Genomic DNA, 13,843 nt, shown 5'->3' on the forward strand with positions numbered 1-13,843 from the left:
AATTAAAAGATGATTGCTCCTTGGAAGAAAAGCTATGACCAAACTAGGCAGCATATTAAAAAGCAGAGACATTATTTTGCCAACAAAAGTCTGTCTAGTCAAAGCTATGGTTTTTCCAGTAGTCATGTATGGATGTGAGAGTTGGACTATAAAGAAAGCTGTGTGCCAAAGAATTGATGCTTTTGAGCTGTGCTGTTGGAGAAGACTCTTGGGAGTACCTTGGCCTGCAAGGAGATCCAACCAGTCCATCCTAACGGAAATCAATCCTGACTGTTCATTGGTAGGACTGATGTTGAAGCTGAAACTCCAATACGTTGGCCACCTGATGCGAAGAACTGACTCACTGGAAAAGACCCTGATGCTGGGAAAGACTGAAGGCTGGAGAAGAAGGGGATGAGAGAGGATGAGATAGTTGGATGGCATCACTGACTCGATAGACATGAGTTTTAGTAAGCTCCAGGAGTTGTTGATGGACAGGGAAGCCTGGTGTGCTACAGTCCATGAGTTCACAAAGAGTTGGACACGACTGAGTAACTGAACTGAACTAATACAAGAATATAAAAGCCTTTGATTTCCTTTATATTTTAAGCAAGTATATGTAAATATTTTTCAACATCTAGGAATTCTCAGCATTTAAATCTTTTTACAAAGTTTCTATGATATTAAGTAAAACATCTATCCGTGGTTTTGATCTGAAAATTTAAAAGTAAATTGGTAAATGTAATTCATCCAGAAAAGTTTACTCTGTGGGGTTAAACAACTATTTTATAAAATACCACTCAGATTGCAAACACTGGAGTTTTACTTTAGGACTTTTAGTTTTATTTGTAGATTGATTGATATGATTAGTCTCAGAATTATCAGTCATTGTTAAGTATTTCTTAATCTATATATAACATATTTGTAGGAATGCTCCTTCACAAACAAGATACTTTAGAAATATTCCTATCAGTGAATGCCATAATAGAAACTATTTATCCAGGAGGCTAAATAACAACACAAACAAACAAAAAATTCTGTACTCTCAATATTGCCACCTACTCAGTGCCTTTAGAATCTCTGTTTAGAATCATGTGTAGATTCTGAAGCTAGTTCTTCCTCTTACTTGTTTGTCTAGCATACTCACTTATGTCAGCAAATAGTTTAACAGGATCGCATAGTGGGATCTTGATTTTATTCCTTTGATATGTTAGATAACCACTCTGAACTTCAGTTAAAATGGATATAATAATAGTTCCATTTTGGTGATGATTAAATGAGTTTATATTTGTGCTATGCTTGAGTTATATTTCAATTATAAGATATGATAGCTATATAATTTTAATTGTCATTTAAAATCTTATTTTAGTTATAATAATTCTAATAAGTAAGGATAATTATGTGCTGTGTGCTTAGTTGCTCAGTCATATCCAACCCACTGCAACCCCATGGACTATAGCCCACCAGGCTCCTCTGTCCATGAATATACTCCAAACAAGAATACTTGAGTGGATTGCCATGCCCTCCTCTGGTGATCTTGCCCCCAGGGTTTGAACCCAGGTCTCCCGCATTGCAGGCAGATTCTTTACCATCTGAGCCACCAGGGAATCCCAAGGATAATTATAGTCATTATTATTAAATCATTGTGTTTTAGTATCTTTATCTACCGAAACGAGGAGAGCCTGTGTCTCTTTTAGAATTCCTTAACTATAATAAAGATGTATTAAACTATTTTATTTTGTAGTGACCTCTAGTAGAAGATTTAAGATATTTTTATATCTTACCTCTACACAAAAGTACTTGTTTGACATATGACATTATCATTTATAATTTATAGTAATAAATTATTGGTTTTTGACAGAGAAGTAATTACTGTTCCCAGGTTTATAAATTTAAAACCCTATATTTCTCTCAGATATTACAAAATTTTTGCTCTTTCTTCAAAGATAGCTTTTCTGATCAGTATTAACAGAAACTCAAGTTTAGAATCTTCATGTGTGGGACTTCTCTCATGGTCCAGTGGCTAAGACCACTGTGCTTGTACAGCAGGAGGCATGGTTTCCACTCCTTGTCAGGGAGCTAAGATCCTATAGGCATGCCGTGCAGTGTGGCCCCCCCAAAAAAGAGTTTTCATGTGAAATTTATTTTATTATTCTGAGTATGAAAGTGAAAGTAGAGTCGCTCAGTCGTGTCTGACTCTGCGACCCCATGGACTGTAGCCTACAACGTTCCTCCGTCCATGGGATTTTCCAGGCAAGAGTACCAGAGTGGGTTGCCATTTCCTTCTCCAGGAGATCTTCCCAACCCAGGGATAGAACCTGGGTCTCCTGCATTGTAGGCAGATGCTTTACCATCTGAGCCACCAGGGAAGATATATAGTGATTTAAAATATGTACTAGACAGTAGAAACAGATGGTAGCATGTTTTTATGGTATTTATGTTGTTTTCATTTCTGCTAAAATGTGAGAGAGTGACTTACACTTAATTTTTTTTCTTAGATTTTATGTTGATTTATATGATAAACTTTAGTAAGAAAGTAGGAGGTTGCCCAGTAGTTTTGTTCACTGTATTTATATCTGGTAAATGCACTATATTTAAATCTTACACCTTTTTTTTTTTTCCCTCTCAGAAGGAAATATATATATTTAAAACTGGGCCACTCAATCTTGATTTTCTCCCAAAACTAATCATGTTTTCTTTTGATCCTAGTTCAGGCTCGGTTCCTTCAACCTAGAGAAAATTGCAAGCCCAGCTGAGGTCATTAGAGAACTTATTTGTCACTGCCTGGACACCATTGCAGAAAGCCAAGCCAAAAATGAGCACCTGCAGAAAGAAAATGAAAGGCTTCTGAGAGATTGGAATGATGTTCAAGGACGGTGTGTACATAATGTGCTTGTATCTTAAGAACACTAAGCTCTTTATATTATTGTAGCTCTAAGTTAATGATTTATACCCTTATGCTATATGTAGACTATCATATATTTAAAACAAAATGTGTCATTGATTATACCTCTACTTAATGTGATTAAACTAAATTATTGGTCGTTATTGTACAATATAGGAGAACAGCAACACTTTTAGGTCATTAGTATTTGGTGACACCAGAAAACTAATAACAGTAAGAAGTAATTGGACAGTGGGGATCAGAACCCATTAATAGCAAGCAAAGTTTAGGAAGTTTGATATTTATAAGGATTAAAGTGAAAGTGAAGTCACTCAGTTGTGTCCGACTCTTTGCGACCCCGTGGACTGTAGCCCACTAGGCTCTTCCGTCCATGGGATTCTCCAGGCAAGAATACTGGAGTGGGTTGCCATTTCCTTCTCCAGGGGATCTTCCCCACCCAGGGATTGAACCCGGGTCTCCTGCATTGCAGGCAGACGCTTTAACCTCTGAGATTAATAATGAATAAAGAAGAGAAATGAAATATAAATAAGTATAGTTGATTCCTTATTTGAAATCTTTTTATGAATGACATCTATTTCAGGTGAAGTATGTTTTGGCTCCTGAGAGAAACTTAGTTTTTGCAGATTGATTGAAAGTTCATATTCTCAGCATTTTAAAAAGAAGTAGTTGTTACTGCTGGATGAGACATTTGGAAGCCTTTATTTTCCTGGTTTTGCCTCTTCAAACAATGAAGAAGAAAGTGACCTATCTTCTCAATTATGCAGTTTTCTCAATTATATCATGATCTAGGCTGGTCCAGGGAATAGCTGTATTACTCCATTATATAAAAGATATTTGAAAGAAATGTATGTTGTGAATATTTAAATCTCTACAAAGACATATTAATATAATATTCATGTATTTGTTAGCATATACATTGTAACATATGAAAGAATTATGCGAAATATATAAAATAGTAATAATGCTCATTATTATATCCAGTATATAAATATTTTTTATCTTTTATTCAGTCCATAAACATAAGAACATTTGAACATTTATCAAATTAGGGTCTTTTTAGGGTGCTCACTAATATTGTTCTATATGTGCATCAGTAAGTATATGGGGAAGTGTATGAAAACTATGAAGGGTTTTTATCAATATATCTATGTATAAATGAGGTTTACTAGAAGAAATAATTTCTATACATTCATTTATATTTATTAATTAATGTAAGGCATGAACCTAACATCTATCACCTAAAACTTGGTTATATTTGACTCTCGGTTTTATATTAATAAAGTATCTTGTTTTCTTTTAGTTCTTAATTAATTTTTATCTCCAATTCTATAGTTAGACCAAATGAAAATTACAAGAAACCATACAGAAAAATATGTTATTATTTCTTTGAAATATGTTATTATTTCTCTTTGAAATTCATGTTGCTGTGAACTAATATAAAATGTTCTAGAAAGCATGTTTTGGGACTTAAACCAGTACTCTGGATGTATTTTTCTATTTTATATTCAAAATAAATCAAATGAAAGGAGATGTACTCTGGTTGTGATACGCCATTATTTTAAAAACTCAAAATACCCTCAGAATGATAGGAAATTTGATCCACAAATTGCCCACAAAAATGCAGACTGGGTACTTGGTACTTGAGCAAATTGCTTTAAAATGTCTGCCAGAGGTTGAAAGAGGTATTGTCTCATCAGTATTCCACACCACTGCCATAGGAGGGAAATCAGCAGGGAACAAAGATGAGACAGTAGAGACAAATACACCCTGTGCTGTAAGACAGTGAGTGAGGAGGGTACATATAATATGTGTTGCACCGATGCTCAATTTGCTATTTCTGAATTATCCAGAAAATTCTGTTGTGTTATTGTGACAAAAGTTACCTATTTGATCAAATGCACAGCCATGTAGCTTGTCACCAGTCTTATGCTCCATCTACTCTTATTATTTTTTCTCTGAATACTGGATCACATATCTTTTTCAGAAATTGAAGATGTGTGTTCTTGGAATAGCCCTCCAAACAGAGGAAACAAAATCTACTCCAGAGAATTCTAGGCTCTGGATGAATTCCAGATGTTAGATTAGTAGCTTTACCTATTTTCCAAATTTGGTTTTCTTTCCTATCATACAGAAAGTGGCTGTTTTAAAGAGTTGTAAATACACATTGGTCACAGCCAAACTGTATTTCCTGAACTGTTCCCCGTCCAGAGCCTTAGTTCGCTGGGAAATGAGTGAAGGATTTACAACTACTGCTTCCATAAGGCAGTAGTACTGGTCAAGAGTCTTCAGAGAGATTAGAAATAGGACATGGACATTCTGAGTTAGGTATCTATCCACATAGAAAATAGAGTTGAGGCCCTCTCTTTAGGCCTAGTCACAGTTCATTTTCCTGGGCTGCTCCTGATTAGTCTTATATCAGTGTCCATTCATGATTCAATCATTTCTTTATCAGATTTTTTTTCCAAACTACATGTGCCTGGAGAGTGAGGAGAGGTACAAAATAGTTGCTGAGAATTCACTTAGCTATGGTAGATAGGTCTGAAACATATTTAATAGAGAATAGGATATTATATGAGCAAAAAGCATATCATGGGAAATGTTTATGTTAAGAGGAGAAATGTGAATTACCAAAAATATGGATGGTATCTCATTTTTTGTAAAATACATCTTTAGATAAAGAATATCTAGAAGGAGAAAATTAAATGATACTAGTGTGTGTCTGTGTGGATCACAATAAACTGTGGAAAATTCTGAAAGAGATGGGAATACCAGACCACCTGACTTGGTTTCTCAAGCAGGTCAGGAAGCAACAGTTAGAACTGGACATGGAAAAACAAACTGGTTCCAAAAAGGAAAAGGAGTACGTCAAGGCTGTATATTGTCACTGTGCTTATTTAACTTATATGCAGAGTACATCATGAGAAAAGCTGGGCTGGAAGAAACACAAGCTGGAATCAAGATTGCTAGGAGAAATATCAATAACCTCAGATATGCACATGACACCACCCTTATGGCAGAAAGTGAAGAAGAACTAAAGAGCCTCTTGATGAAAGTGAAAGAGGAAAGTGAAAAAGTTGGCTTAAAGCTCAACATCCAGAAAACTAAAATCATGGCATCTGGTCCCATCACTTCATGGGAAAGAGATGGGGAAACAGTGGAAACAGTGGCTGACTTTATTTTTCTGGGCTCCAAAATCACTGCAGATGGTGATTGCAGCCATGAAATTAAAAGACGCTTACTCCATGGAAGGAAAGTTATGACCAACCTAGACAGCATATTAAAAAGCAGAGACATCACTTTGTCAACAAATGTCTGTTTAGTCAAGGCTATGGTTTTTCCAGTGGTCATGTATAGTTGTGAGAGTTGGACTATAAAGAAAGCTGAGTGCTGAAGAATTCATGCTTTTGAAGTGTGGTGTTGGAGAAGACTCTTGAGAGTCCCTTGGACTGCAAGGAGATCCAGCCAGTCCATCCTAAAGGAGATCAGTCCTGAGTGTTCATTGGAAGGACTGATGTTGAAGCTGAAACTCCAATACTTTGACCACCTGATGCAAAGAGCTAACTCATTTGAAAAGACCCTGATGCTGGGAAAGACTGAAGGCAGGAGGAAAAGGGGACGACAGAGGATGAGATGGTTGGATGGCATCACTGACACAATGGACATGGGTTTAGTGATGGGAGTTGGTGATGGACCGGGAGGCCTGGTGGGCTGTGGTTCACAGGGTCGCAAAGAGTCAGACATGATGGAGCAACTGAACTGACTGAACTGAAGTGTGTGTCTGGAACTGTGCATTAAATTTTCTTACTTCTTGAGAGTATTTTTTGCATATATTTTTGTGTTTAAACATGTATCATTATAATCAGAGCCAAATCTAAAGCTATTTCTATTTGGGATGATGGGGGAGAATGAATACGGTTTGGGTAAGGAATGAAGAATTGCAATAAGAGTGAAAAGGATGAGCTTTAGCATGTATACTTTAAACATATATTTGCTGTTATTTTTTATTTGCTATTTAATAATTGCAATCTTAGCTCCATTTTAAACAAGTGATATTACTGGATTCACTTACTTTTGTATAATTTATATGAAAGAGAAAGCATTAGAATTATTGTATGTAAATCCTTAGGTCATTAGCTATATTTATGTCACTGGTTTTTCTTTCTTAGTTTCAAATAACAATTCTCAAGTTCCGTGTTAGTGAATAAGTCTTTTGTTTGTACTCAAACATCAAGTTAGAAACTCTCTAGCTTTACTCTGAGTTATAGTTATTAAACCTATAATTGGAGGCAGTTTTCAGCAGATTGAATTGGGTTGACACTCATGGAATCATTAGAATAGAAGAGACCTTGAAAGCTCTTCTCTGCCTTCAAGCTAGGATCGCATTATAGCCAGATGAATTCAGTCTGATATTTAAAGACTCAAGAGATATCTTCAACTCCTGTTGGTCGCCCATTGCATTGTTTAAGAACAGTCACAGGCAGAAAATTCTTCCTTCCATCTATTGGTAATCTGGGTCCTTTATGGTATACTTGAAGGCCATTTCCTCTTATTCTGTCATCAGAAAGGATGAGGAACAGCTGTTTACCATCTTCTTCAGTACTTAAAGGCTTATTAAATCTCTTTACCACTGCTTTCTTTTCCATTTCTTTTTAGCATTCTTTGTCTTCTGAACTCTGTGCAGATATTCTTTTGCTGAACAACCCTGACCTGGGTATAAACTTGGTCAGAGCTGAAAATATAAGGATTACTGCACTAAGTACCACATGTTAACATTTGTGTATTGTTTTATTTTGGATTATCATTTAATCTGTATTATTTGAGGTGTTATTTTCTAGGAAATCGCCTTGTTTCTGCTCTCATTTTTGTTGTGTTTTTGACATTTATTCTTAAATTCCTTGTTTTCCCATCCAGAAATATTTTATTTTGAATATTCAGTGTTTTTTGTATTTAGCTTTTACCCTTTTAGTTTTTTTTTAACTGGAGGATAATTACTTTACTATGTTGTATTGGTTTCTGTTGACAACAAGCAGCTATATGTATACATAATATATACATATATCCCCTCCCTAGTTAGCCTCCCTCCCACCCCACCCTCCAGTCCAACCCCTCTGGTTATCACAGAGCACAGAGCTGAGTTACTTTCCTTCAAGAAGTCCTCAACTACTTTTAAATGAATATATTGCATGAAATAATTTATGTTTTAGTCTTTAAAATAGAGGTTTATTCATTGTCTGTGTGTAGGTACATATCAAGTATATTCAATTTCTGCTAGTCTGCCTTCTTTATATATATATATGAGGGATTAAAGTTAGTACTGTTTCTTATTAGCTCATTTGAATATTGTAGAAAAAATTATAAATGATAAAGAATTTTATGTTTTGTCCTATATACCTAAATTTAAAGTATATAGTGTTTTACATATCTCCTTGGAAATTTCAAGTTGGATGCCTTCATTTATTTTATAAGTACATGCATTTAAGTGTGTGTGTGTGTGCTGGATTATAAAATACAACTTGGTATATGATGTTCTTACTATGGAGCAGTTTTGGGAGAACAGATTAGGTAAATCACTTAATCCCAAAATAAGATCATGGTTGCTATTATAGTAATATTAACAAAGTACCAGAAACAGGCTACAGTTACCCTTGTTTCAAATTTCTCACAAATATGTTCTTTTGGAAATAAGCCAAAGATGTGAATGTGTGCTCAGTCACTTCAGTCGTGTCTGACTCTCTGCCACCCCATGGACCATGGCCCGCCAGGCTTCTCTGTCCATGGGATTCTCCAGGCAAGAACACTGGAGAGGGTTGCCATTCCCTTCTCCAGCGATAAAGTATGCAGTGAGTGAAGGGAGTGAAGTGAAGTCGTTCAGTCGTGTCCGACTCTTTGCGACCCCATGGGCTGTAACCTACCAGGCTCCTCCATAAGTTATTACATTTAGGCATTTAGGTGTTTTAAAAGCTTTTTTGCTATGAATTTTCAATTTTGATCCTTTTCTCAATGTGTAAAGTACAAATGCTAATAAACAGTAAGTTCTAATTATTTGTTTACCAATATAAAACTTTAAATCAATGAAAACATTTTAAAGTGATTTTTTAAGTTGGAATTGTTTATTTTTAATTAATTTTTACTTAAAATGATTTAAATTGTATTTTTCTTGAAAAGAAATTTTAAATCATCTTCATTCAGTATTAGATTGAATAATGCTAAGAAACCCCACACCATATATTAATTGGTTTTTTTATTTACATTTTAGGTTTGAAAAATGTGTGAGTGCTAAGGAAGCTGTAGAGACTGATCTTTATAAACGGTTCATTCTGGTGCTGAATGAGAAGAAAGCAAAGATCAGAAGCTTACATAAATTGTTAAATGAAGTTCAAGAACTGGAAAAGAACATCGAACATAAGATGTATTTTTGACCTTTCTGTTTGGGGATGGCAGAAGCATAAATTTCAGTGGAATTTCTTCCCAAACTTAATGAAAGTTAGATGCAAACTTTTTAGTGACATATCATAGGCTGGGGTTGGATGCTGTGGTTGTCAGTTACAGTGGACTGGAGAATCAGTCACACCTGCACTTAAATCATAAAACTGCCATGAGACTGCTAAATAATAGTAGTTTAATTCTTTGGTATCACTAAGGAATATAGTAATTAAAAACTTTCATCTTCTGCAGATCCACAGAGGTTGGGCACACGTTTGTAATCCTGATCTAAGTAGTTGTTAATTTTAGGATCAAATGGCTCTGAGCATGAATATGTACTTGATTTTTAAGGAAGAATCATAGGTGACTTATGGCTGATGTGGCTTGTACGATTATAATTACTTTAGGCATTAACTGATGTAGGTTTGGGTCTATTATTCCTGAATCTGAGAGAAAGCACAAATTTACTAATGGCATAATATAAAGAATGTAACATTTAGTATCAGATGATCCTAGTTCAAGTGTTGATCTGGTACTGATATCTAATGATACTTGGCTTTGTCCTTTAAACTCTCTGTGCCTCACTTGACTATCTTCATAATAAGAGTAAAGGTAGCCATCTCAGAATTTGGGGAAGACCAAATGAGTTCTGCTCAAAGGCAGAACTGCTTTGAAATCAGTAAAGTGCTGACCACTCTGTGACACACAGAAGATAATTTAGGAGAGTAGTATTGTGATTTGACAGATGAAAAATAAATGATAATAAACTGATTCAAGAATTAATTACAGTGAGCACTAAACAACATTTACATTAGGTAAAACACACTTGTTCTTAAGAGAGTTAACAAATGGTCTTTAAAGTGCTTCTTAATTACATAATTTGAATACATATTTGTTAATTATAATGTTTTTCTAAGGATATTTTCTATAAATACTTACTGGTGAATTTGAGACCTGGCCAAGAATGAACCAATAATTTTTAATTCCACCTTTCTGTCTTTCTAGGGAAACTCCAACATGTTCTGAAATGACTACTGACAGAGATGCAGTCTATGATGAAAGTACTGATGAGGACAGTGAAATTCTGTCTAATCCTGTGTTAACTCCAGGTAAAGTAAATACATATATTTCTTTTGATGAATACCTCACTTGGGCTTATATCTTATTATGGTAACAAACCATAAAGAAAAATGTTTCGAAAATAATTTTTTCTACAAACATTTTTCAGGGTTTTTACTCTAAAACCACAGCTGCTTAAAGTTAAAAATTAATATTCATTATAAAATGCAGCAACTCACTGGCAACAAAGCAAACAAGCATATACACACATATACATACACGTGTATGCCAAGGTATAATGTTTCTTATTAAGCGTAGATGGGTCAATGGTAAGCAAGATATGACTGCATGCTAAATATCTCCAGCTGAAAGCTGGCTGCCTTTAACATTTGAGGTCTTATCCGGCTAGAGCTACATGAAGGAGCAGGGTGATCTAGAATGGTTTAGATTATCCTGAGATTAAGTCCTCTCACTATTCAGACGAGATCAGGCACTTTCAGGGTGGTATTGCTGTTGATTTCTCTTACTATTCAGAAAAGTGCTAGAATAGAGGGAGGTGGGTTAAGAAAAAAGATGAGAAATGGCAAAGTACTTAAGCCTTACTTAATCCAACAGACCAGCAGCTTTTTAAACTCATGGATTATTTTTCTAGAGTTTTACAAATTTCCTAGAGGTAGGATCCCTTGAACTCACCTTATACATACAAGGTTCTGGTATAAATGTTCTGATTCATTTATTTAACAAATATATTTTTGAGTGTTTATTATATACTGAGAACTTTTCTATGCAGTAAGGGTGCAAAACACAGAAAGTTCCTCTTTCATGGAGTTTAAATTCTAGGCAGGGAAACAGATAATAACAAGGTAAATAAATTTAAGTTTGTTGGGTAGTGATAAATGCTGAAGAGAAAAATAAACCAGGGAAGGATAACAAAAGATGTCAGGAAGGAAATAACAATGAGGGTTGTGATTTTAGCTAAGGTACCAGAAAAGACCATGGTAAAAAGGTAATAAGTCTACCTTTGGGAAGAACATGCCAGGTAGAAAAAGCAGTTAAGTACAGAGGCCTTGATGTGTGAGTTTGCCTGATGTGTTCAAGCAATAGCATGGAGAGCAGTATGCATAAAGTGAAAAGATAAAGATAGGAAGGATTAGGAGATGAGGGAGGCCAGATTGTGTATAGGGTCTCACAGGTCATTGTAAGGATTTCGGTTTGCACTCAGTGATACTGGAAACTGTTGCAGAGTTTTAAGCAGTCAAGTGACATGATCTGACTTGTTTTAATAGGATTAATCTGTTGTGTTGAGAATAGGGTCCTCACTATAGGAGGATCAATATGGAAGAACATATAACAGACAGAAAGCTAGTTTAACAATGAGTGAAGGATTAGAGGGGATTAGACCTGAGGGAAAGCAGTGAAGGTGATAAACAAAGGGAAGATTCTAGAAATGTTTAGAGGCAGCAAGATTTGCTGAAAAAGTGAATTAGAAGGGAAAGACAGCAATGATGGTAAGCTTTTTGGAATGAAATACTGAAGGCAAGCAATTGAGGGAACTACCAATTTGGGAGAGATTGTAAGAGGAAGGTCTGCACCTCAATTTCAGAAACATTAGTTCTGAGATATTCAGCAGGGAGCTGGACATAAAAATTTGTACTTTGAGGGAGGGTTCCCTGCTGACATATAAGTGAAAATGGTATTTAGAGCTTGCTGAGATCTCAAGGGAGTTAGAGAAGACAAAAGATCAGTGGTTCAAGAATGCCATACTAACACACTTGAGTGTACAGAGGTGGGAAAGATGAGGAGACCAACAAAGTAGAATGAGGGGGCCACAAATATTATAGGTGTGGTATCTTGGAAGCCAAGTCAAGGAAGTATTTCAAGGAGGAGATAGTAATTCAGTTCAGTTCAGTTCAGTTGAGTTGCTCAGTCATGTCCGACTCTTTGCGACCCCATGAATCGCAGCATGCCAGGCCTCCCTGTCCATCCCCAACTCCTGGAGTTCACTCCGACTCATGTCCATCGAGTCAGTGATACCATCCAGCCATCTCATCCTCTGTCGTCCCCTTCTCCTCCTGCCCCCAATCCCTCCCAGCATCAGTCTTTTCCAATGAGTCAACTCTTCCCATGAGGTGGCCAAAGTACTGGAGTTTCAGCTTTAGCATCATTCCTTCCAAAGAAATCCCAGGGTTGATCTCCTTCAGAATGGACTGGTTGGATATCCTTGCAGTCCAAGGAACTCTCCAACACCACAGTTCAAAAGCATCAATTCTTTGGCGCTCAGCCTTCTTCACAGTCCAACTCTCATATCCATACATGACCACTGGAAAAACCATAGCCTTGACTAGATGGACCTTAGTCGGCAGAGTAATGTCTCTGCTTTGGAATATGCTATCTAGGTTGGTCATAACTTTCCTTCCAAGGAGTAAGCGTCTTTTAATTTCATGGCTGCAGCCACCATCTGCAGTGATTTTGGAGCCCAAAAAAATAGTCTGCCACTGTTTCCACTGTTTCCCCATCTATTTCCCATGAAGTGATAGGACCAGATGCCATGATCTTCGTTTGACAGTGATTAGCTGAGTTAAATGCTTCAAACTGAGCAAGGATGATGATGATTGAGTACTGACTGCCGTATTTAGCAACACAGATGTTATTAGGAATCTTAATAAAAACATTTTCAGTGGACTGGTGGGAAATAGAAGAGAACAGGAGATTCAAAAGGAATGAGAAGAGAGAATGGGAGAAGAGATAGTAAGTATCAGCAATACTTTTAACAAGTTTTACCATTTAAAAAGAGGAAAGACGCAGGTCAGTAGCTGAAGAGGGGCGTGAGATCAAGAGGGTATTTTTTTTTCTTAGATGAGAGAAATAATGTCATGTTTGAATACTGATGGGGTAAGAAAGGATAGAGGGGGGGAAAAGTGTCCAGGCAGTAGACAGAAGTAAGAAATGCTGGAATATTGTCTCTAAGTAGATGAGATGGGATCAGATACACAAATGGCAGGATTTATTTAGCTGGGAGCTTGGTTGCTTCTCCCAATGACAGGGAAGAAGGTAGAATAAATGGATAAAGACAAAGAAAAAGTGTCTACTTGTATTCATGGAAGTATACTGGTGTTGATTAATTTAGTTGATTGATTAATTTAAATTAGATCACACAATCACACACAAATTCTCATTTTCACATGAGAGTAAAATTTCTTTTAATTTGGAGGCTGTGCTTGGTTTACATTAGTGGCCCATTTAAAATGAAATCTCTGTTTTAAAAATAATCAAATGTAATTGAACGTTCGCAAGGAAAGAGAATCAATACTCTTTCCATTTGAACATTCTGAACTTCTATTAAACACAATGGCCTTTGATTTTGTTCTCTATTCAAACTATTTCACAAACCTTTGATGTAGATGAAAATTATTTTTGAAGAGAAAATATACAGTTAAATATAGGGTCCTTTATGTGTTCAGTCTCTTTTAAGCAAAC

At 35.9% G+C, this 13,843-nt stretch overlaps 1 protein-coding gene across 4 annotated transcripts in view; it reads left to right on the top strand.

Moving 5' to 3' along the window:
* XRCC4 (X-ray repair cross complementing 4) overlaps positions 1-13,843 on the top strand; it is a 295,443-nt gene that overhangs the window by 121,076 nt on the left and 160,524 nt on the right. For 3 of the 4 annotated variants that reach the window (XM_004009065.6, XM_042250729.2, XM_060415986.1), the window contains exons 4-6: positions 2,689-2,855; positions 9,141-9,293; positions 10,313-10,416. In XM_004009065.6, coding sequence (XP_004009114.2) covers positions 2,689-2,855; positions 9,141-9,293; positions 10,313-10,416 — 424 coding nt within the window. The remainder of the gene's footprint in view (positions 1-2,688; positions 2,856-9,140; positions 9,294-10,312; positions 10,417-13,843) is intronic. The other variant, XM_060415987.1, reaches the window with a different exon arrangement.

The sequence above is a fragment of the Ovis aries genome, chromosome 5 (assembly GCF_016772045.2).
Source record: "Ovis aries strain OAR_USU_Benz2616 breed Rambouillet chromosome 5, ARS-UI_Ramb_v3.0, whole genome shotgun sequence".
Lineage (NCBI taxonomy): Eukaryota > Metazoa > Chordata > Mammalia > Artiodactyla > Bovidae > Ovis > Ovis aries.